The 25,444-nt window shown below is 39.5% G+C and overlaps 1 protein-coding gene across 5 annotated transcripts in view; it reads right to left on the reverse strand.

Annotated features, from left to right (window-relative positions):
- Positions 1–25,444, reverse strand: part of CDH11 (cadherin 11) — a 181,076-nt gene that overhangs the window by 38,292 nt on the left and 117,340 nt on the right. For all 5 annotated transcript variants that reach the window (XM_055366807.2, XM_063700263.1, XM_063700262.1 and 2 more), the window contains 5 exons: positions 21,112–21,511; positions 15,031–15,325; positions 9,401–9,520; positions 8,254–8,421; positions 4,642–4,829 (listed from right to left, as the gene is read on the reverse strand). In XM_055366807.2, the coding sequence (XP_055222782.1) occupies positions 4,642–4,829; positions 8,254–8,421; positions 9,401–9,520; positions 15,031–15,325; positions 21,112–21,339 (999 nt within the window). In that variant the 5' untranslated portion in view covers positions 21,340–21,511. The remainder of the gene's footprint in view (positions 1–4,641; positions 4,830–8,253; positions 8,422–9,400; positions 9,521–15,030; positions 15,326–21,111; positions 21,512–25,444) is intronic.

A 25,444-nucleotide genomic window follows, 5' to 3' on the forward strand; every position in this document is an offset into this window, starting at 1 on the left:
TACTCTACACTAAAGCTGATGATCCCAGTTTCAACAGGGTTAAGCAAGTTCAATATCCTTGATACTTTTTCTATCATCTTCCCACCTCCATCTTCCCAGAGTCAGGAAACACTACCTTTTCCTAAATCTAAATCTGCCCCCAGCCTTTCCATCATCCTGGGACCCAGCAGTTCCTTTATCCTTGGCTAGGTTACTGAGCAGCAGAAAGGAATGATATTTATAGGCTGAACATACAAGATTGCTGCAACTGCTAAAAAATCCTTTCAAATATTAGATAGCATTAAACACTGGAATATGACAGTTCTGAGACTGGGTAATTTATAATCAGAAAAGTGGAAATTTTCTAATATCACATAGTCTGTTGATCTTGCTAGAGCAGAAACTTTTGTACTTGGTTTAGGCATATGCCTGAGAACCTGGAGCCATTTTCCCACTGGGAAGCCCTGTGGGTGTTGAGCATAATATCCTCATGCTGCAGTTTCACATCCCAAGCTAGGCTCTCCAGGTCTTTGCAGAGGTTTATGTGGGATGTACTTTCCCAGTTTGGCGAGATTCCAAGTCTGGTAGTCAGTTCAAGCCTCGTTGCCTTGTGAAGGCCTCCTCAACAGCCCCAGATAGATTTGTGTGGCCCCCTAGTGGCCCTTTGGCAGCCCTTCATTTCCCTCCCCAGCGAGGTGGGGGTTGGAGTGGAATGGAGGGGAGCATCCCTTAGAAGTCTGCTGAGTCTTACTGCTCTTTGCTGATCTTTGTCCCACAGTAGGCAAGAATGACTGTACCAAGTGATCATATGCATTCATCATTTTGACTGAATGAAGAGTGGGGCTGATAGATGCTTAACATTTAGACATTTGCCTACAATTTATTCCCTTCCTCCCTCCAAAAAAAGATGTGAGGTAGTTTCCCATGTGAACATTTATATCCATGTTATGAGTAGTTGAAATAAAGCTAAATGAGGCAACACATTGCATAAGCCATAAAATTCTTAATACCCCCTAGTTTACTAATCCCACCTCCGAAAATCTTCCCTGAGGGATTAATTCAACAGAAAACCAAAACAAACAATATTCAAAAATGCATGATATTTGTTAGATATAACAGAAGGTTATATCTAATCTGTGGAAATGTACACACAAAACACCAAATCCAACTGTGAGATTTTATTAAGGAAATAATGATTCATCAATAGGATGGGATGTTATGTAGTCATTAAAAATGATTATGTATATTATATAACAGCATGTAAAATGTTTATGATGTGACATTAAGTTAACAAATCAGATCACCCTCTGATTGCAACCGTGTTAAATGTTATGTATCCACATCTATATACGTGCGGACAAAGAATATAAAGAAAAATCAAACATAAAAAGAGTTTTATTAAAACAGGGAATATTAAAAATGCCTTATAATTCTGCTCTGACACTGCTTTACAAGGAGTTTATCTGGTTGAAAATAAATAGCTCAGACACCGTGCGGTGATTTCTCTGAGATAGATGGGATTCCCATTTAGTCAAAGGTGCTGCGTGAACAGATTGGATTTTCCCCTCTAAGTCCACGAAGCCACCTAAAACCTCATCTTTATTTGACCCTGGTTCTTCCTCAGCTAACCACACAGAGATTGTCCAAATACCCCAAGGGTAGTTTCTCTCTTTCCTGTGCACTATTAAACTAAGACACAGTCAGAACTCAAGAGGTATTTATTGTTTTCTAAAATATTCAATAAATGAATGATTCTATCTAGTAATTATTTCTTGAATTCTTCTCCTTCACTACTATCTCACTACCTCTTCTACCTTCTTCAATTCTTTGTAACGTCTCCCTTGAATTTTAACAAGTTTGTTTGTTGGTTTTACCGTATATATCTTAAGACTCTCAAGATTGAAGGTATTGCAGTTTCTTAAATGTGTCCTGTTTCCATTGATACTAGCCCTTCATGAGCTATTTCTTCTGCCTTTTCTGTCCTTAACTATCCAGCAAATTTCTCCTCATCTATCAAGACTCAGCTTGAGAACTGCCCCCACAAGAAGTCATTCATGTCCCATGTGCATAGGCCTTATCACACTATTGCAGTCAATTTTCAACTGGGGAGTGATTTTGCTCCCTGTTACTCCAGGGCTATTAGGCAATGTCTAGAGTAATTATTTTTATTATTATTATCAGGACTGTTGGGTGGGGTAGAGCATGTGCTTAATGACCTTCAGTGAGGGGAAGCCTGGGATACTAGATACTACCAAATATCCTACAATGCGCAGAACAGCCTCCTACAACAAAGAATTATCCAGCCCTAGACATCAACACTGCTAAGGCTGAGAAAACCCTCTCGGTTTTAATCATTGTATCACTTCACTGTCCTGTTAAATTGTGAACTCCCTGTGGTCAAGACTCTGCCTCTTCAACTTTAGATTTCCAGCCTCTGGCAAAGGGCCTGCCTGACAAATAGTAAGAACTCAATAACTCTTGGTGGAAAAATGGGTGAATAAATTAGGAAATAAATAAAAACACTAAGTTAAAAAATACTTTAAAATGCAGAAATATTGCCATAATGTCTCTATAGACTTTTACGGTATTAAATTGCATGGAATGACTTTCACAAGGAGTCATATTTTTACTCTGTTAAATTCATCTATAATTTTTCTTTTTTTTTCCCCCGGTGGACATTTGGAACTTTGTGCTACAAGTTTGAGCAAATGTTCTTTTACAAATGCAATAACATCTTACACTATTTAAAACCTAAGCATCAGTGCTTTATAGAAGATTATTCCTTTGCCTAGAATAAACACACTGAATTGGAGGCAAATGTGCAAATTAATCATATGCAGAGAGCTCATTTGCGACGTGTGAGTTCCATGGGGGTGATTTAAATGTTTCAGGATTTCAGAGATACAGTGTGTGTTTATGCCCTGAATACACTAAAAACAGGTGACAACCTTAGCATAACCAACTACCCAATTACGTGAACAGCAAAGGATGGGAGGCAGGAATCGCTGATGTCAATGTTCATATGGCAGTGTCAAGCAGAAGAGATAGTAATATTAATTAACAAAGTAAGTTGACAGCTCTAGGCAACACACAATTCACACAGCTACTTTTCCAGAGGAGAAACCAGAATTAGTGACTGCCCTAGCTCCCTGTGGTTGATAATTAGGCTTCCTCGGTCCTACCATTCATCCATTAATGTAGACTTTTCCAAGTATCCAAATTTCACTCCAAATTCCATATCCTTCATTTTCTTTCTTTTTTTTATAACAATCACCCCCTACCTTTTCTTTGTTTTGTGCTCTATAATATTTTCCCCAACCCCAACATACTTTAAAATTCTGTGAAAGGTCAGTTTCTTAGCACAGGTCACTCCTTGCTCCCCCACCTGAAAGATTCCTTTCAGGACCAGTCTTCCCCCACTGGTCCTTCCCTCCTCTTTAGCTACTGGCCTCTTTATTGATTCTTCAAATTAATTTTCTATCAGTGTTAGAGTCCAGTCTTTTCCATCGCACCAAGGAGTTTAATATTCATGCTACAAAACTAAGTTGAAAATGAATGCTTGATTAAAACCAAGGTAATCCCATCTTCCAATTCCAATTTAATGTTCCATACACTTTCATGATGGAGAGGTGTTGATTTCTCAAGTGGTAAATCACGGGGGGGAAACCTTTTTAGAATGTACGGGAATTATTTCTTCACTTGGAAGTGAATCTTATCTGGCTCTCCTTTACAAACGCTTTCTAAGCCAGCTGTTTTCAAAATGTCTTGAGAGGGAAGTTGTTCTACAATAACTAAGGTGTGAATTCCAGGTCGGCATGCCTGAGCTATATGACAGTGACTGGGTCAAATGATTTCATCTGTCTGAGCCCCAATCTCCTCAAAATTAAGTTGAGGTCTCTTTGCCCATTGGGATAACACTACCTACTTTATACTTCTGTTTGTTTGTTTTTGGGAAAAGTAAATGAAATGATGTTTGTAAGAGGATGGTGCTGTGTCTGGCCAGTAGTCAGTATTGAGTGAATGTAAAAAAGAAGAAACACTAAACTTCTCTTTGTAATAAATTAATCCCAGATACATGTTTTTGGTGACTGACTATGTGGGAAGGTCCACAGACTATCTGACTATGAGGGGAGGTCCACAGGCTATTTGACTAGGGGAGAAGGTCCATTATTGTTGCTTCTCCAGGTTCACTTGAGATAAAAACAAGTAGATAATTGGCTTAAGTTTCACAGAGGGTCCAGCAATGCAGTGAATCTTGAATGTTGAAACAGCAGGAGTTCTGAACAGCTTATCTAACAGATTCAGTGTGGCAGAGCTAAGGGGGGAATTCCATGCATGCTCAGGGCTGCTTCTTCAAAATCTAGATTTATCTCATTGTCCTTCCCTCCATGGGAGAACTGTGCTTCCCTCCAATGGAAAACATTTAAGAACTAACTAGCACTCTCAGGCAGGTATCACCAGCCCCTTTGTCAGCTTCTCTGCAGTAACAGAAAGGAATACAATTCTGTGATCTTCCAGAGCTCAGAGCTCAACTACAAAGTCAGGTCAGCCCCTGGTTTTGCAAATTCTCATTTCTTAACCGTCGCCTCCCTGTTTCTTGCAGTGTTGCCTTGGCAGAGCAGGCCATACCACTGACACGTCTGATTCCTTACCCTAACTCACCTTTTTCAGCTTTATCACCCCCTCCTGTGTTTCATAGTCCGTTGTGATTTCAAACGATTCCATACCATCTCCATCAACAATATTGTATGTGACTAAGCCATTTTCTCCAATGTCTGGATCTTTAGCTTTCACTCTTCCTACTTCCTCCCCAGGGACGGCTGCTTCTGACACAGACATCTGGTATACGCCTAGAAGAAAAAGACATCTATTTTTATTTTCTCTTTTATTTAGCAGCTGTAAGACTATAGATTTCATTGAATCCCAATAAATTTCTCAAAGGATTTGAAATTGAACTTTCTATTGACTGAAAACATGAAAGAAGTGAGTGGATGTAGGGAGGAGGATCCCACATGGCCTGCTTGTCAAAAGAATGTGTTCTACGAAGGGTGATAAAACAATATCTGGGTCCAGGTGAAATGTTGGGGTCACCTGCCACATGTAAGGGAGAAAAACGATGCTCTGTTACATTTCCCATCAGGTAATGATGGAGAACCATGCATGTCTTCATTTAGCAAAATAGCTGAAGCTTCTTTTCATGTCTTCAGGATGGTCCATGAGTTAACTCCAAGGCTCACTTATGGTATTGCGAAGAGCCCAGAAAAAAAAAAAATTCTCTGTTTAAAAGCCTTCCTTCAACAGCTCCATAGTTACTTTAAAAATGCAAACTTTAACATCACTCCCTGTCTAACTCTATATTTGACACTCCCCTTATTTCACCTCCTTCACAACTTGCCTGCTTCACAAGTTGGTCATGCGTTACCTTCTCCAGAAGGCTTTCCTGCAGTGTGACCCTCCTATATATTTATTTAATGTTTATTGGGAGCCTAATACTGTACATGGAGGTACTGTCCTAGTGCCAGAACACTGTTTTGTTTGGTTGTTTTGTTTACTACTAAACAAAACAGTCAAGATTCATCTCTTAATGAGGCCGACTAAAGAGAAAAAATAAAAACAAATGTAAACACACTCTGATGTCACTGCAATGAAAAAGGAAAATAAAGTAGGGTAAAAGGGTGAGGGTTCTGAGAGTGGGTGTGTGGTTGTGTGTGTGTAAGTGCATGATTGTGTGTGAGGGTGAGGGGGTAAATGTGTGAGTGGCCATGAGTGATTGTGTGGGCATGAATCTGTTGTGTAAGAGTGTGAGTGTGTGTATGAATGTGAGCTATTTGTGAGTGAGTTTGTGTATGTGTATGAGTGTGATTGAACACGCATGCTTGTGTTAATAATGTGTGGGTGATAAGCAGGAAGAGGGAGAGATTGGTTTTGCGTAGTGTGGTAGGAGAAGACATTCTTTAGAAAAAGGAATCTAAAATGACTGAGGAAGACAATGACGTGAATATCTGCAGGATAAAAACTACCAGCCAGGTGATTAGCAAATGGCAAAAACCCTAAGGTGAGAAGATCCTGAATACTTGCAGAGGAGCAAGAGGAGGAGAGTGACTACAGCCTTCTGGTGAGACAGAAGGGTTGTAGGGAAGTGGAGGCCAAATTGCATAAAATAGACCATTGTGGGGAATGGAAAAGACTTCAGGTTTTGGTTAAACTTGGGGAAATCACTGGAAGGTTTGCACTAAGTAGCTGGGATTCAACATTATCTTATTTGCTTTTCACATTTAATACTCTGTGCAACACACAATATAGGGAAGCCAGGGTTGAAAATCTTTCCTCTATCATTTCCAAGCAAAGTGGTCGTGGGCAAGTTACTTCAGCTCATTATGTTTTAATTTCCCCTTACAGAGATTTCATCAGTTCTAATACTTTGTCTATATTTATCAATAGTATTTTGCTTTGCAACTTTCTTTTGGATTCATAATCTATTTAATCTCACCATGCCCCCTATATTAAAGGAAGAGTGGGAAGTGGGAGTCCCTTGTAGATAATTACCAATTAACGTGAAGGTTTAAAAAAAATGTCCTATGTGGATTTTGTCCAAATCTCATTCAAGTTCACGGCAGTGAAACCAGTACAACCAGTACAGTAGCAATGTAACTTTACTATATGATTGTCTATGACCAAGGGCAGTAAAGGCTGCCTGCTAATAATTCTGCTTGACCTTTCTTTTCCAGCACACCAGACAATCGTACAGTGTGGATAATGGAGCATGCAGCTCTTAGAATGTTATATGAGCCTCAGGCTTATTGAGGATGCTGAACTTGTGCCCGGCCAGGCAAAAGAGTCTTGTGTAGATTCTTGTTTTTGAATTCCTTTGAGTAACCACAGTGCCTTCCTGGGGCCACATTTAGTAGCCTTCCTTGTTATCTCATTTGCAAAATGTTCCATTTCTCTGATAGTAAGCTCACAGGCTCTAACTGAAAAAGACACTTTCATGATGAACCCCCCCATGCATTAGCAGCACCAGCAGCACCACAGTCATACTGTCCATTCATACACATCTGTACATACATAGACAGACTTGTGTTCAAACTCTGACTTTGCCACATTTCTAGGGCAACTTATGCACTTTTTACGGAAACCAGTTTTATCTGTAAAATGTAGGCTCTTGCAGAGATTTACAATAGTAGTGACTATTCATTAAATGATGGTAGTTGCTATAATTACAATTATTAATAATAACCTTTCAAAATCATCGTTTTTCATTTAATTCCCTCTGCAATTTTATAAATTTTGTAGAACAGCCATAATCCCCCAGATAACAATGGCTAGAATTTGTTGACGACTTATAGACAGTTGTCATTATAAGATTTTACACTAGCTCCTTTAGTTCAAACAGTAATCCTATTAATTAGGTACTGTGGAAGACTGCATTTTCCAAAACATGGCCAAAACAATATCTCCCATCCCACATGCTTTTCCTTCAACATGACTTTGACAGGTCTTCCATTGAAAGGTGGGGTCTACATGAACTCCACTTAGATTTGTGAGCCTTATGACTCCAGTGGAAACATTTGGAGGCTTATGACTCCAGTTTCCAGTGGAAACTTCTGAAGCTAGTTAACAAAAGGCAACACAATTTCTGCCTGGTGCCCTTGGGGATCACACTTTCCAAAACCAGCCCACACAGAAAGGAAGCAGCAATCAACACAAACTTGCCAGCCATGCAAGTAAGCTGGTTTGGAAGTGGATCCTCCAACCCCAGTGGAGCTGTCCCCAGTTGTTGCTGTGGAGAACAGAGGCATGCTGTCTCCTCCAAGCCTTGCCCAAATTCCAGACACATGATAAAAACAAATTATTGTTATTATTTTTATTGTTTTAAACCACTAAGTTTTCCAGCAATTTGTTACACAGTAATTGATAACTGATTCAGGGACTGTTATATCCAGGTTAGAAATGAGGACACTGAGGCAGAAAAGGGTTAATTAATTACTAGATTGCATCACTACTACCAAGCAAAATATTTAGCAAAAACAATATTTTGTTTCCAGGGTTGTAGAACTTTTTACATCTTTTCATTCTCCTACTACCTCTACTCCCCGACATTGTTGTTGTTGTTGTTGTCTTGTTTTTGTGTTTTGTTTTTGTAAGAATGATATGAATTGCCCTTAGTTTTCTAGATTTTCTTTTTGATACCTGAGTAAAGCAGGAATAGGTTAGAGGAGGGAGAGAGCTGGCTGTGTCACCATGGAAAAGTGAAAGCCAAGCCCACCTACTTACTCTGCGGAAACTTTGGTGGGTTGTCATTGACATCGGTCAGTGTGATCGTCACTTTGGTTGTCCCTGAGAGTCCGCCCATATGTCCACCCATGTCCTTGGCCTGGATCACCACGTGGTACTCCTCCTTGGCCTCCCTGTCCATGTTGGGTAGGGCTGTTCTGATGATACCTGGACAGGTGAGCAGGCAACATCACAGATATTCCTTTATAACATTATGACAACAAGAAAGTTCTGAGCACTGAGGAAGCAATGCTGAATAAAATAGCCCATGCCCTCAGCAAGAATCATTTCAACATGGTAATTACAACCAAAGGCAGCCATACTGAAGCATCATTATGTCTTTTCAAGCAAATCATAAAAATTACTATACAGCATTTGTATTTATGTTTTGTTGTACATTCAAGTAATAACCCTATTCTTCTCAGATATAAACACCCTAAAGACTGAAATACTTGAGTGGTCATTGCATGAATATCCATGACTAAACTCATACTTTTTGACTTCCAGCACAATCTTCTGTAAGTCTATTGCTACCTACAATTCATGGAAATGTTTTGATGGTGCATATTAAGTTTAAAGCAGGAGGTGCGTATTTCATGCAATACATTAAAGTGTAAATATTAATTTTTAAAAGCGTGAACCAAATCGGTTAAAATATATACAATGCTCATATAAGCACATACTGTCTATTATCGCCTGTCACAGAAAACAATGATAAATTCATAACTGAATTCTACATGATTGCTGGATATTGGCACATGAGTGCCATGCTCACTTAAATCTTTAGGAGACCTTTGGAAGATTTTTCTCTCTGTAGATATGGCAACAGTTATGTGAGGAATATAGAGAGCACTGTGGAAGACTTAGTCCTTATTGCTCTCTTACTTCTGATATTAAAGTTGACTTTTTAGATTATAGTTGTTATTGGGTCATCGTGAAATATGGGAAAACCAACAATAAATGTTTCATGGTGTGCTAACTGTGTGATAGGCACAGGCCAAGTATCTAATCCTCACACTAACCCTATAGGGTAGCCCTCTGTATTCCTTTTTCATATTTGAGAAAACAGAGAATTAAATAAGTTCTGGTCAGGCCTGGGACTTCTTATTCACCATGTGTCACAAATCACAGTGACATTCCACAGTACCTGTCTGTGCTTCCACCGAAAAATAGGGTTGTCCTTCGAGGATACTGTACACTAACTTGGCGCTATTTCCATAAGTGGGGTCATCTGCATCTGAAGCTGTCACCTGGATTACTGACGTTCCTTAAAAGTGAAATAAATTAATTAGCAACATCTCCTCAGATTTTCAAATTATGTTCTTGTTTACAAAGTTTTATTCTAAAATTAACCCTGAAGAAGGCACCACAATTATTCAACATTCTCTCATTTTCCTGGAGTTGAGATGCAAAATAACCAGCCAACCAACCTTCCTTCCTTCCTTCCTTCCCTCCTTCCTTCCTTCCTGCTCTATAAAAATGGCCACAGTTTAAAAATGAACTTTCTGTATTTATAGTACATCCTACATTGGTTGGTGATTAAAATAATATTATAAATATTATTGCAAAAATATCTTACAACTCATGCACTTGAAATGTTCAGTATATCAAATAATTACATTAAAATCTTCCCAGAGTATAATAAATGATAATTAACGATAAATTGCTTTTATGAAAGGACAGAGTGCAATCTTCCATCTGTAGCAGAACAATAAATACATCATTTTATTGTTGCTTTGCATGTAATAAAATTGCTGCTAATTCTACAATTTAATTAATTTATGGCCATAAATACTGAGCAGAATGCTGTTCCCTACTGGCATGAAAATTGCATCTTCCCACCTGTAGCTGGTCTGGTAGCCATATAACAGAAATCACCAGTAAACATCTGGTGAGAGGTAAGGGAAGCATTCATGGGTCAGAACGAAGGGAAACCAGGAAATTGAAGAAAGATGGGGTTCTGCTTTTCCTAAAAACAACATTTGTTCCTGGCTGGTCACAAATAGCAAGTATCTGGGGCATGGCGTGTTGGGCTTCAGAGTGGGGAGAGAGGAGCTGGAAGAAGAAAACCAGTAATTATCGAATTTCTCTGTGCCAGCATGATCTGGGGGCACATTCCATGTATTTTGCCAGCATTCCTCTGCTGGGCATTTTTTACATCTACTGTATTAGTGAGAAATTGAACTTGAGATATATGAAGCTTTGTAATCTATTTCACAAAGTTGGTAATTGCCAAAGTCTAACCCCAATCCAGCACACAACAAAACTCAAGTTATTTCTGTAACATTTTCAGCAGAGGGGCAAGGTTCTATGTGGGAGGCAAGGGAGCCAGTTTACACAGCCTCTCACTACCTTTAATTTATAGGATTGTCAGTGATTTTTGTGTGGTGTACATCTCACTTTTTTCTAGTTACTCTTCTATAATTCATTATTTCATAGAAACAATCTCTTTGGAGCTCTTCCCATTTGTCAGTCACTATTCTAGGCAGGATAGATTTATAAAGGAAAATACCATCATGGTGTGGCTAGGGAAATTATTAATTTTAAATGCTTAATTTCCTTCTAGAACTCTGCTACATCCTTTACAATGGTTTTGTATTTCACATGTATTTCATTTAACCTTCAACATAGTTTATATTATCCTCATTTTATAGATGGCAAAATAAAAACTTAGAAAGGTATAATAGGTTGCCTGCGTTCGTATGGCTGATTAGGAGTACAGCCATGATTCATAGTACTGTCTGACAACAACGACTGTACTGTCATATGCCATAATACAATGTCTGAGTTCTCAAAATAATAAGAGCAATCCATGACAAAGCCACATCCAGCATCACACTGAATGAGCAAAAGCTGGAAGCATTCTCCTTCAGAGCAGGAATAAGACAAGGATGCCCACTCTCACCAGTCCTATTCAACATAGTACTGGAAGTCCTAATCAGAGCAATGAGGCAAGAGCAAGAAATAAAAGACATCGAAATAGGAAAAGAAGAAGTCAAATTATTTCTCTTCACTAATGATATGATTCTATACCTAGAAAACTCTAAAGACTCTGCCAAAAGGCTCTTAGAACTGATCAACAACTTCAGTGAAGCTTCAGAATACAAAATCAAGGTACAAAAGTCAACGGCATTTCTATACATCAATAACACTCAAGCTGATGACCAAATCAAGAACACAGTGCGATTCACAAGGGCCACAAAACAATAAAATCCTAGGAATACATCTAACCAAGGAGGTAAATGATCTGTACAAGGAGAATTTCAAAACACTGCTGAACGAAATCATAGATGACACAAACAAATGGAATATTGATCCTTTCAATGATATTGATTCTTTCAACCCATGAGCATAGAATGTTTTCCCATTTGATATCATTAAAATGGCTACACTGCCCAAAGCAATCTACTGATTCAATGCTATTTCTATCAAACTACCAACATCATTTTTTCACAGAATTAGAAAAAAAAAAACTGTTCTAAGACTCATATGGAACCAAAAAAGAGCCCGAATAGTCAAAGCAATCCTAAGCAAAAAGAAAAAAGTTGGAGGAGTCACCTTACCCAACTTCAAGCTATACTACAAGGCTACAGTAACCAAAATAGCATGTTGCTTGTGCAAAAACAGACACATAGACCAGTGGAACAGAATAGAGAACCCAGAAATGAAGCCACACACCTACAGCCATCTGATCATCAACAAAGTTGACAAAATTAAGCAATGAGGAAAGTACTCCTTAATCAATAAATAATGCTGGGATAGCTGGCTAGCCTTATGCAGAAGAGTGAAACTGGACCCCTACCTTTCCCCATATACAAAAATTAACTCAAGATGAATTAAAGATTTAAATGTAAGACCTCAAACTATAAATGCCCTAGAGAAAAAAACCCAGGAAACACCATTCTGGACATTGGCCTTGGGAGAGAATTTATGACTAGGTCCTCAAAAGAAATTGCAACAAAAATAAAAATTGACAAGCAGGACCTAATTACACTAAAGAGCTTCTGCACAACAAAGGGAAACTATAAACAGAGTAAAGAGACAACCTACAGAATGGGAGAAAATATTCACAAACTACACACCCAACAAAGGTCTAGTATCCAGAATCTATAAGGAATTTAAACAATTCAACAAGTAAAAAAACAATGTGGGCAAAAGTGGGCAAAAGACATGGATGGACACTTAGCAAAAGAAGATATGCAAATGGCTTACAAATATAAAAAAATTGGTTGTCATTAAACATCAGAGAAAGGTAAATGAAACCCATAATGAGATACCATCTCCCACTAGTTAGAATAGCTATGATTAAAAAGTCAAAAAATAACATGCTGGCGAGGATGTGGAGAAAAGGGAATACATATACACTGCTGGTTGGAATGTACATTAGTTCACTCTGAAAAGCAATTTGGAGAAGTCTCAAATAAAACAGAATTACAATTCAAGGCTGGGCACGGTGGCTTATGCCTGTAATCCTAGCACTTTGGGAGGACGAGGTGAGCGTATCACCTGAGGTCTGGAGTTCCAGATCAGCCTGGCCAACATGGCAAAACCCCTGTGTACTAAAAATACAAAAAAATTAGCCAGTGTGGTGGCAGGCGCCTGTAATCCCAGCTACTCAGGAGGCTGAGGCAGGAGAATCATTTGAACCCAGGAGGCAGAGATTGCAGTGAGCCGAGATCGTGCCACTGCACTGCAGCCTGGGCAACAGAGCGAGATTCTGTCTCAGAAAAAAAAAAAAAAAAAAAAGCATTACAATTCAACCCAGCAATCCCATTACTCTTTATAGACCCAAAGGAAAATAAATTGTTCTACAAGAAAAACGCCTGCACTTGTATATTTATTGCAGCACTATTCACAATAGCAAAGACATGGAGTCAACCAAGGTGCCCATCAACAGTGGATTGGATAAAGAATATGTGGTATATACATACCATGGAATACTATGCATGGTGGCACGAATAATATCATGCCTTTGCATCAACACGGATGCAGCTGGAGGTCATTATCCTGAGCAAATTGACACAGGAACAGAAAACCAAATACCACATGCTTTCATTTATAACTGGAGGTATAAGTGAACCCAATGTTTACCCAGTGGGAATAATAAACACAGGATTACTAGAGTGAAGCCAGAGGACAAGTGCCGAAATCTATTGGGTACTCTGTTCACTACCTGAGTGATGGGGTCACTCATACCACAAACCTCAGTGTTACACAGTATATTCATGTATATTCACTCAATAAACCTGCACATGGGCCGGGCACGGTGGCTCACGTCTGTAATCTCGGCACTTTGGGAGGCTGAGGTGGGTGGATCACTTGAGGTCAGGAGTTCAAGACCAGCCTGAACAACATGTGAAACCCCGTCCGTAATAAAAATACAAAGAAATTAGCCAGGCGTGGTGGCGCGCTCCTGTAATCCCAGCTACTCAGAAGGCTGAGGCAGGAGAATTGCTTGAAGCCGGGAGACAGAGGTTGTAGTGAGCTGAGATGGCATTACGGCACTCCAGCCTGAGTAACAGAGGGAGACTCTGTCTCAAAATAAATAAATAAATAAATAAAGCTGCACATGTACCCCCTGAATCTAAAATAAACGTTGAAACTAAAAAAAAAAACAGCCTGAATTTTATCCCTAAACATCAATGAGCCTGCAAAGGTGAGAATAATGAAAATTTTCCTGGATTATATATTTTGATGATTTGCCTTTCCACCCCATCCCCACCCTTGACACTCAGTTGCTGACACTGCTGTTTCCTCTATATGGATTTATTTGATATTTGTTGTTTCTCATTATAATACACAGGCTAAACACCAAGAGGCTGAAAGACTGGGCAGGGAAAATGTAAGAGACAAAGGTGGGAAATGGTTCAGGCTGGCTTTTGATAAGTACTTGACTTTTCCTGGTGGAGAAGGAATATACCATTTTCTGGCATAAAAAGCTCTGTATGCACAGTGGAAGGATCTTAGCGTTCTAGAGTCAAACCTATCTTTCTTAAGTAGGTTGATTCCTATACTTGCTGGATTTTCTCATCTGTAAAATGATCCTGATTCATTTGAGCTCTAAAACTCTTTTAAGCAGACTCACTCCCTGATTAGAACAGTTCTACTCACTGTTTGAAAGACAAACCTTTCTTAATATGAGGAATGTTTCGCAAAAGAAACATTATGCAAATGTTTCATTATGTGCATATTATAAAGAAGGCTATTGCCAGAAGGTGGCTAATTCTTTGAAGAAATCCTTTAAAAAATTATCCTTTAGCAACTTAATGTGTCTTCAAGCATGTTGAAAAGATATACGTACTTCTGAACAAAGTGACATAGTGCTGTGGTTAAATGTGCATTTTAGATCCATTTAATAGCTCAAATGTCCCTACAGAAATTAGTTAGCTTGTTTCTGGCATGGGTTTCCTATCTCTGAAATACGGTGAGTTGGAATTACCTCACTGTAAAGATTAATCATTGCAAAAGCTAAATAAAATAGTGCATGTAAGTCATTAATTAGCACAGTGTCTACAGGCAACAGATATTACCATTGTCATTACCTATTAGACATCAATACGCACTAGCGACTGGATGTATATTATCTCTATTCCTACAAGACTAGAAATTGTTATTCCCATTTTACAGAGGAACAAAAGAATTTTTGTTCCTTTTGTTATTTTGCCATAAAAGATAAAGAAGAAGCTCTACTTCCTGATTTGGGAGAACGGGCTTCAGCCCACCCACCACAGAGACACCAGGCCTGGAAGCAGAGCAGGCCTCCCACACCGTACGCACCCACATTGGACCTCTCAGGCACGTTGGCATGATAGGTCTCGTGCAGGAACTCCGGAGGGTTGTCATTAATGTCCTGGACCTTGACAATGAATTCCGACGGTGGCTCCAGTGGCCGGTTGGTGTCCCTGTCCACCGCCTGAGCCATCAACGTGTACTGGGCTCTCTCTTCTCGATCCAACGTTTTGGTGGCATGAATGTTCCCTGATTTGTCATCAATCACAAAAATGGTTCCAGCTCCTTCCCCTGAGAGAATGTATTTAATGTTCCCATCACCAGAGTCAATATCTGAATGAAGCTGGGAAAAAGAGAAATTGAGATTTTTAATTCCATGAGGAACGCAGTGGGGAAACTCACTTACAAGTGATTGCAACAATCTGCTGCGCACACACACATGTCATGAAAGGGAGATGTTCTCATCCCCATTTTACAACAGGAGAAAGGCAATCTTAGAGAATATCATAGCCTTGGCCAAGGTCACACTGCAGAACAGCGAAGCCAGAGTTCAAATATGTATATTTTTAATTCTAAGATTCATGCTCTCCTTTCACCTCTCTCCATATATATGCGCATATGCAAAATATAAAAACCTAAACGTATCTGTCAATAGTTTGAAATAAATGTATGTTTATTTTTAAAAATATATAAGCAAACATTCATGCAATAAGTAAGTCTTCCTCTCAGCTCTGACTCCCATTCCTTCATTTTCTCCTCTGTTCAGAGACAATCACTGTAACCAGTTTCTTGTGAATCCTATAAGAGATATTCTATTCTATGCATATGCAAGGAAATCTACACAGATACATATGTACCCTAGTTTATTGTTATACAATAAAGTTCCAGAGTACACACATCATTCTTCACATCATCCTTTTCCTCTAACAATAAATTCAGGTGACTATTCCACATTTATAACTATAGATCTTCCTCATCTACTGTATGGAGGTTATTATTTTTTTTTAAATTTTTTGTTTTGGGTTTTTCTTTTTTTTTGAGGTGGAGTCTCACTCTGTTGCCCAGGCTGGAGTGCAATGGCATGATCTCGGCTCACTGCAGCCTCTGCCTCCCATGTTCAAGCGATTTCTCCTAAATCAGCCTCCCGAGTAGCTGGGATTACAGGCACATGCTACCATACCCAGCTCATTTTTGTATTTTTAGTAGAGACAGGGTTTTACCATGTTTCCCAGGCTGGTCTTGAACCCCTTACCTCAAGTGATCTGCCTGCCTTGGCCTCCCAAAGTGCTGGGATTACACACATGAGCCACCATGCCTGGCCAATGTTTTTGTTTGTTTGTTGTTTGTTTTTAGCAGTCCTTTCTAAAGAACACTTAGCTTGTTTCCTGGCTTTTGTTACTACAAACAATTCAACTGATCAGACCTTTCCAGAAGACCTGCTTTGCGGTACACAGGGTATGAGGATCTGGGGATGTGGCCTGCCTGGAAGAAGTGTCCATTCTAATGCTAAAGGTAGGTAGGACTAGTGGCATGGGTTGATATGCATACAATTTCTTAGGTGTCAGAAAGAATCTTAAACATCCCCAAGTTTTTCTTCTTTGACAGAGCTTAGAGATAAGATGATATTTGCCTAAATTCACACTTGTCAGGTCCAAGAAATCAACTAGGTCTCTTAACTACCAATCATCTTCTGTTCTGCCCTCACTCTGCTCTGTGTTTTCAAACATGAAAGTCTCCCAAAAATCACATGTGGTTTTCCTGTAGCAAAACACTCCTCACCCCGCCTTGTTGTTCAATCTCAATTTCTGCAGCTGTCTTTTAATCCGAGTTCCTTGGTCCTCATTCTGCCCTTTGTGGGAAAAATGAAGCATTATTTTTACTGTTCTAGTGGGCTTCAAGAGCAGTCAAGTAGAGAAAAAGACCTTGGTTCTACCTACTAAATAAGAAAACCCTTTGTAAACTAGAGAGCTTTATTCAAATGACATTTAAAATAATAAAAAGAGGCCAGGAACATTGGCTCATGCCTGTAATCTCAGCACTTTGGGATGCTGAGGCAGGCGGATCACTTGAGGTCGGGGGCTCGAGACCAGCCTGGCCAACATGCTAGCCAAGATGCTGAAACTTCATCTCTAGAAGACATACAAAAATTAACCAGGCATGATAGCTTGCACCTGTAATCCCAGCTACTTGGGAGGCCGAGGCAGGAGAATCACTTGAACCCAAGAGGCGGAGGTTGCAGCGAGCTGAGATCTTACCACTGTACTCCAGCCTGGCAGACAGAGTGAGACTTTGTCTCAAAAATAAATAAATTAATTAATTAAATAAAATAATAAAAACTATGATTATTATCAATGCCATTTAATATTAACAATATTAATAGTATTATTTATTACTAATGCCATTTTCATATTTTTGTTAAAATTGGTATTTTATTATTTTGATTTAAATTATTATTATGAGACTAAGGCCTAGAGACCTTACCTCATGATTATTATTATGAGACTAAGGCCTAGAGACCTTGCTTATAAAGCGAGGTTGAATACATAGATTTTAAAAAATTTTGTAATGTTTCAATTTCCCCAAAGATATCTAATTGATTTGCAGCGCTTCGGTGAAACCCCAATTATTTCAGCTCAGGGGGTTACCTGTAGGTACGAATTACAAAGACCATTTTGTTTTCAGTCCTCTTTGTTTCTAGGGGGAAAAAATAAACAGACTTTTCTTCAGCATTTGTTATTCATAACAATGTGTTGTCGTGAAATTATGGCTAACACATTTCTGATGAATAAGTCCATTTGACAGGAAAATACAAAGCTGTTTGATGGCCTATGACGGATGAACAGAATTGCCCCAATCTTCATTCAGTCAAGTTTCCTTAATGAAGGCAAAATTTCTGCCCCCACCGCCATCTTAGGGGAGGCTTACCTTTGTTCTTCTATTTACCCTGCTGCAGACCTGGCAGAAGTTAAGGGCAAAGACATACGAATGAGGAACAAGAAAGTATAAATAAAATGCTGACTTTAATGGGAATGCCCAGACATTGAATCTTTCTAGAGGCCTTCATATATTACATGTGAATTTGGCAAGTTTCTTGAAAATTAAATGGATCTATTTCATGATCAGCCAAATAACTAAAAACTTAACAAAACATTTCCTATTATTTTTCTACTTTGTTTTCAGGTTGGAAAGTAGAATATAACTTCCCTTTTTTGTGTCTAACAAAGATGATTTATACAACTGACATGGATACTTACTAGGCTCCACACACACACAGACACACACACACATAAAAAAAAAAAAACCCAGTTTCAGAAACCATTCAGTGCTATCAAGGGATCCAGTTGCTGAGGCATACGCAGCCAATTCCTAACTCCAAAGATGAATGGCTTCCCTCTCTGCATAGCACAGCATGACACAGGCTGTATTTCCACAAGAAATCTGAAAGTCCATGGTTTACCACATTTCACTTTTTCAGGGCATCTTAAGCACTCAACCTTGAATGTCATCAAATCAAAGGTTGTTAGGAAATAAACCATCTATTCCATCCCTCCTATTTCCAGGGAACTGTCTCAGCACATTTCAAAAGAAAGATTCACAGGACCAACCACTTTATTTATTTTTCCCCTATCCAACCAGACATCAGATTCATTGTCATGTGCCTAGCTTTTGAAGGTCACACACCATGAATAATACTAGTTTTCCTTTCCCCTCTTTTTTTTCTATATTTTCTTCTAGTAGGCATGACAATTGCTTACTCCAGAGATGCTGAAATGACTCTCCAGATCCTGTTTCTTCTGCAACCCCCAATCTGAACACACACACTGCTTCCCATTGAGAAAGTCCCCAAAGCAGAAGGTTCTATTCATATCTCAGAATGATTCATGCACAGCCCTTCACATCATTTAAGCTCCACATCCCTTGTCATGGCTGAAATCTCTTTTTCCTCTCTGGCACACAGCCCGTCTCCTCTACTTAGGGAATTCCATATGCCAATTATTTCCATTTCCATTTCTCACGTCAACTTCCACATATTTCCATTTGGGATATAAATGAATGAAATTCCTTTGGTACATCTCTTCAAGAAGAAATTTTTCCAAACTTACACAATGTCATTGAGATTCTAATATGAATCTCCTTCAAGTATGTCAATTATGTGAACATGAAGTGCTGTTCTCATGTAAAAGAACAATTAAGATAACTTCGTAGAAATCAGTAGGGTTCAGAAACCCCTCAAACCTATTCTCTTTCCCCTTTCCCTTCTACTGGATAATTCTTGTTCATCTTTCAGGTTACAGGTTATTCCCATGTTGTCCTTGAAACCTTCCTTTGACATCCCTCCCAAATATTACCATGTAAATTCATAATCATTTACATTGAATGTCCTCATTATTATTCATTTTCTTTTTTTTATTTTTATTTTTTTAATTGCTTAGGTAACTGTCTCTTTTCCACTAGACCTCTTTGAGGTTAGGAGCTATCTTAATCTAGTTTACATTTTGCCTAGCACGGCAGCTGCTCCACATGATAGGATTTCAGTTCTTATGTATCTAAGGATCTATCTTTGTTGTTTTTTTTTTTTTGAGATGGAGGCCTTTGTCTCATAATAATAATTTAAACTTAAATAATAAAAATACTTTAACAAAAATATGAAAATGGCATTAGTAATAAATAATACTATTAATATTGTTAATATTAACTGGCATTGTTAATAATCATCTTTTTTATTATTTATTTATTTATTTATTTATTCATTCATTTTTTGAGACAGAGTCTCACTCTGTCTCCCACGCTGGAGTACAGTGGCACATCTGGGCTTACTGCAACAACTCCTTCCCATGTTCAAGTGATTCCCCTGCCTCAGCCTCTGGAGTAGTTGGGATTACAGGCACTCGCCACCATGCCTGGCTAATATTTGTGTTGTTAGTAGAGACGGGGTTTCACCATACCGGGCAGGCTGGTCTTGAACTCCTGACATCCCGTGATTCACCTGCCTCAGCCTCCCAGAGAGCTGGGATTATAGGTGTGAGCCACTGTGCTGGCCGCACATATCTTTTTGCAGTTTTAATGTCACTATCTTCTGAAAGATAACTGTACATTTTACTCAAATGCTAGTGGGTAGGTAATTTTCCAAACTCTCTTGAATTTGTATTTTGGACCCTCTTTCTACACTTGCACTTTTCTGGAAGGGATACACAGAGACCACAGAGCCTGGAATGGGAAGTCATCTCACTGGGTTTTACCATGCCTATGGAAACAGGGATAAAACCACACCCAAGCTTCTGATACATATTCATTCAGCTCTTCAAAGCTGGGTCTAGCACCGGGACATAAGTACACAAGGATGACACTGCCCTTGACACAAAGTAGCTTGAAGTCTAGTGAAGTAGACAGATTAATAAGTAGATACACTGAATACAAAAAGCAAAGCTATGATAAAGGGTCCAAAGGAGGAGCATTCAAGTTGGGATTAGGGTGTGGTCAGGGAAATGCCTCCAGCTGGAAAATGGTTAAATAAGTTATGGTTATGTATATTTAATGGGCTATTAAGCAGCCATTCAAAAATGGAGTTTGAGCCTGGCGTAGTGGCTCAGGCCTGCAGTCCCAACACTTTGGGAGGCTGATGAGGGAGGATCACTTAGGTCAGAGGTTTGAAGCCAACCTGGGCAACACAGCAAGACCTTTTCTCTAAAAAAAATGAAATAAAATACAAATTAGCCAGGCATGGTGGCATGAGCCTGTAGTCCCAGCTACTCAGGAGGCTAAAGCAGGAGGATCCCTTGAGCCCAGGAGTTTGAGATTACAGTGAGCTATGATCACACTACTGCATGCCAGTCTGGGCAACAGAGAGAGACCCCATATCTAAATAATATGATAAATGAGTTTTATGATATAACTCCATAAAACTAAATGGAAAAACCTAAGAAGTATTCTCAACATGGATAAGTCTATTATTTTTTTTAAAAGTCTGGAATAACATATTATGTACAATACTTGGGTGGTTTTACTGGCTCTTCAAGCCATTGGTGTTTTCTCTCTTAGATGCCTGTGGGCCTCTTGCTTCTTTCTGGCCACAGACGACTATTCCAATGGTGGGTTGGAAAGCTCAGGATTGAGGGAAGGCAGCCTTACCCTGCCCACAAGCACGGGATCAGGCCCGGTGTACTCCTCTATCACGAAGAACTGGTTCCAGACCCAGCCACGCTTGGAGCGCTGTAGCACCTGCCCCTCCTTGCCCTTCTCATGGTGCCCATGGAAGGAGGGCCGCAGGTGCCCCCGCCGCTCTGGGGCAAAGGCCTGGCTGTGGCACAGCATGCCCAGGCACACCAGGGCGGCTTGTAAACAGTAGTTCTCCTTCATTTTTGGTTACGTGGTAGGCACAGGAGAATGCAGCTGTCACCCCTTCCACCAACCGTACGGTGGTCTTGCCGAGGGTGGCCTCCCGGACGCGTCACGCAGACCTCTCTTGGGATGGAATGTCTCTGCTGGTTGAGCTCATCACGTCAGGGCTGCCCACGTCCCCAGTTAGCTTCTGCAAGCAGAGAGAGGTTGGATTAACTGCAGGCCAAATCCCCACTTCATTTCCATTCCTTTCAGTAAGGCTTCAGGACTGGGCATGAGTTTTATCACGTGGGAGCTACGGGCTTTGGGGAAGCTCACTGACTGCTTTGAGCTCAGCTTGCTCATTTATGAAGTGGGGATAAGAGTGTACCCAGTACAAAGGTGTCACTGGGATTCACTGAGTAATACATGTAAGTCTCTTAGCACAATGCCTGGTACGTAGTAAGCACTCCATATTTGTCTGTTATAATTGATCAAAATTGTGCTTAGATATGATTTTGTAATAAGAAAATGGGGAATTAAAGGAGTCCAGATGAGGAACATATAATCTACACTGGGGTTCAGTTTAGGGAGAGGACGGATGGCTGGACTCAATCCTTTAGTGAGGTTGCTGTAATAAGAAAGGAGAGTGTGGGATTCCATGCAGAAGGAACATCACATCCAAAAGCACAGTGTGCTCCAAGACGTTCAGCATGCCTGGAGGTACTAATGAAGAAGGCGGGCAGGCAATGGATCCTGTTAGGGAAGGGATGTAGGGGAAGATCCCAAGAAACCATTGATGGTTACTGAAATATTTACAGAAGAAATAATGGATTAAGGTCTCTTTGGTAAATCAGTTAAGGGTATAGTGTCAATTCAAGGAGGAAGATTTGCTTTTGTCTGGCAAAGATCCATCCACGAAGCCAAAGATCCTACCTTGCTTAGCCTGGAAGTCTCAGAAAGGATATTTTACAAGCTTTCACTAACTAGGAGAAGGAAAATAAAACAAAACAGTATATCCAACCAACCAGCCCAAGGTCATGTTCCCAGCACCCAGCCATGACTCAGCTACTCAACACCAGTGAGGATAAGCCAGTAACGCCTTTCACCTTTCTACACTCCTCACAGGTTTCTGAGCCACAGTCACTCTTGTCCTCTCTCCAGCACTCTGGTTCTTATTGCCAGTCCTTAACTTCTGCCTTGGGTTCTGGACTTCTTCATTGGACTTTCTCATGCTGAAAACTTAATTCTTCTCTAAGGAATTCCCCTTGCTTGTTCTCCTCTCTTAGAACCATACATTTGTTTTCTGGAGAATCACCTTCTCTCTCTGGAGTGCCACCCAGACTCCAGAGAGAGAATCAGATGAGTTCACCACCAACGTGAGGGAATCTGAGAAAGTTCTTGTGCAGGAGGATGACACATTGATATTGAAGATAACATTCTGTTTCAGCACCTGGGTCTAAATGAAACTGGAAAACTTACTGCGCATTGTAGGAATCACTGTCATCACCTAATGTTTTGCTGTCTTCTTTGGGTGAAATGGTTCAGGGAAAAAGGGAGCAAGAAGGAAACAGCATGAATCTTGGCATAGTGGAAGGTACATAGACTTGGAGGTCAGATGCACCTGGATCAGAATACCACTTCCATATTTTACAATCTGGGTTACTCTGGGCATGCCAATCAATCACTCTGAACCTCCATGTTTTCATGTGAACAATGAGGATGACAAGAATTGTTGCACCCATACAGGCCTGAACACAGAGTTGGGAACTGGACATGCAATAGGTTCCTTCTTCTTTTCCCAGAGTGTCACAACATACGGGAAGATCTCAAGAAACCACTGATGGTTACGGAAATATTTACAGGAAAAATAATGGGTCAAGGTCTGATATGGTTTAGCTGTGTCCCCATCCAAATCTCATCTTGAATTCAACATGTGTTGTGGGAGGGACCCAGCGGGAGGCAACTGAATCATGGTTGCAGGTCTTTGCCATGCTGTTCTCATGATAGTGAATAAGTCTCAGGAGATCTGACAGGTTTATAAAGGGGAGTTTCCCTGCACAAGCTCTCTCTCTTTTCCTGCTGCCATCCATGTAAGATGTGACTTGCTCCTCCTTGCCTTCAACTATAATTGTGAGGCTTCCCCAACCATGTGGAACTCTAAGGGTACCCATGCCTTGAACATGGAGATGCCCCCAAGAGGGTGATGAGGTGCTTTCTCCAAGATGCGAATCGAGAACAAATAAGTTACTTGGGATACCATAGCCATCTGACCTCAGCAACCTAGAAAATAAAAGAATTGGTGAAATTATAATTTGTAGATACAGGTCCATTCCATTTTGATGAACTTTGACTTTGCCATGCCAAGTCTTTCTGTTTCCTTTGTAATATGGCAAAGTGGTATCTGGGAGGCCACAGATGTGCAGTTAAAGCCTGGTGACTGTCACTTTTCTCAATAACACTTTGGGTTGGTATTATGTTAGTCTTTATTCAAGGAATAGGGGACTTGAAACTCTTAATATTGGTTGTAAACAGACACTTTGGGATATGTAAAAGGCTACGTGGGAGAGAGAGAAAGATGGAAAAGGCAGCGTCATCATTTAACAACTTCATCCTTACATTCAGGCACTTTAATAATACATCAGATGCTGTTTCTAGAAAGCCAAACCGACTGTGTGGAAAGAGCACAAAGAAGGCCCCAGAGGACGGGTTAGATGCTAAAATGAGGCCGTATGAAACAACAGAAAGATTTCTGGGCAGAAGTCATGAAACTTGAGATTTGGTGGAGAATCTGGCACTAATTTGCCATGGAACTTCATTGATTCTACTCGCAGAGGCTCTTTCTCACTCTGTAAAATGAAGCCTGTGTAAAATTTTCTTCAAGTGGCTTCATATTCATGATGAGAGTTTCAGTGAGCTAGTCAGGGGCATTTCTTCTGATCCATACAGTGTCTCCTTACTAGACTGGAAACTTCTGAATGGATGGGATTATATCTTATTCACATTTATATGTCTGACACCTGAACACAAAGCAGGCCGTCAATAAAATTTTAATATATGATTTGAATCTCACATTTCAACTCTAAACTTGACATTGTCTCTGTGGAAACTCAAGAAGAAGAAAGAAAGAAAAAGAAAACAGCATATGGTGAGGCAAGATCCTTGCCCATCTTGCACCATGCCAAGTATTAAATGCTCATTCACAGAGTGATAAATTATTCTTGCATATAAGCCATGAAGTGTATTAGAAAGAAAGGGTTTAATTAAAGTTGATATTTCTTCACCTTTTTCTTCTGGCTGCCATTTTGCTGCAAAGCACAATTATTTCTAACACTAGAAGTGTTGAAACAAGATGACAACTTTTTTCTTTTATAAAAAATGTCTAGCTTAATACTAATGAATTTAAGAGTTTCCACATGATCAGTAAACAATAACATTCAATCTGTTAAAAAGGTGAAATTATCTCTTTTCTTCTTTTGGAAAGAATACTGAATCAATTTGCTTTTAAGAGCAATGGTCCTCCATTTTAAATGCTTATATGACTATATGTGATACAGAAAGTTATTTTAATGGTTAATCTTAGGTATGTATAAGACTGATTTTAAGACATAATTAAAAAAAATATTCACTTTCAGAATGAAAATTTATGTAGCAAGTTCTTTTCCTTAGCTACTGTTCTAAAAGCTTTACAAATAGTAACTCATCTATTAATTTCTATAACAACCTTATGAATAGGAGCCATGAATATTCTTCTCTTAAAGGATGAGGAAACTGAGTCCCAGACACATTAAACAACTTATGCAGACTTACGCTTCTAGTAAATACCAGACCTGAGATTTGAACCCATGGCTTCAGGCCCTAGAATCCATGTTCTTAACCAGTAAACAATTACAACTCTTGTCATTTGTTTGAGTTTGAAGTTCATAAGGAAATTATATGGACGTTGTGATAAAAAGCAGTGACCTAGAAGCCAGCTAAATGTGGGAAGTAAATTACTATTGGAACTCAGTGTATACTAATAACAGGACTAGAATGAAAATACTAATATAGTTAAAATTTACCAAGTGTTATCCGCCTAACATTCTTGGACATGTTTTCCATGAGTTGAGTCATCAAATCTTCACAAAAACCCTAAAACGTAGCA

The sequence above is a fragment of the Gorilla gorilla genome, chromosome 18, assembly GCF_029281585.2.
Source record: "Gorilla gorilla gorilla isolate KB3781 chromosome 18, NHGRI_mGorGor1-v2.1_pri, whole genome shotgun sequence".
NCBI classification, from domain to species: Eukaryota; Metazoa; Chordata; class Mammalia; order Primates; family Hominidae; genus Gorilla; species Gorilla gorilla.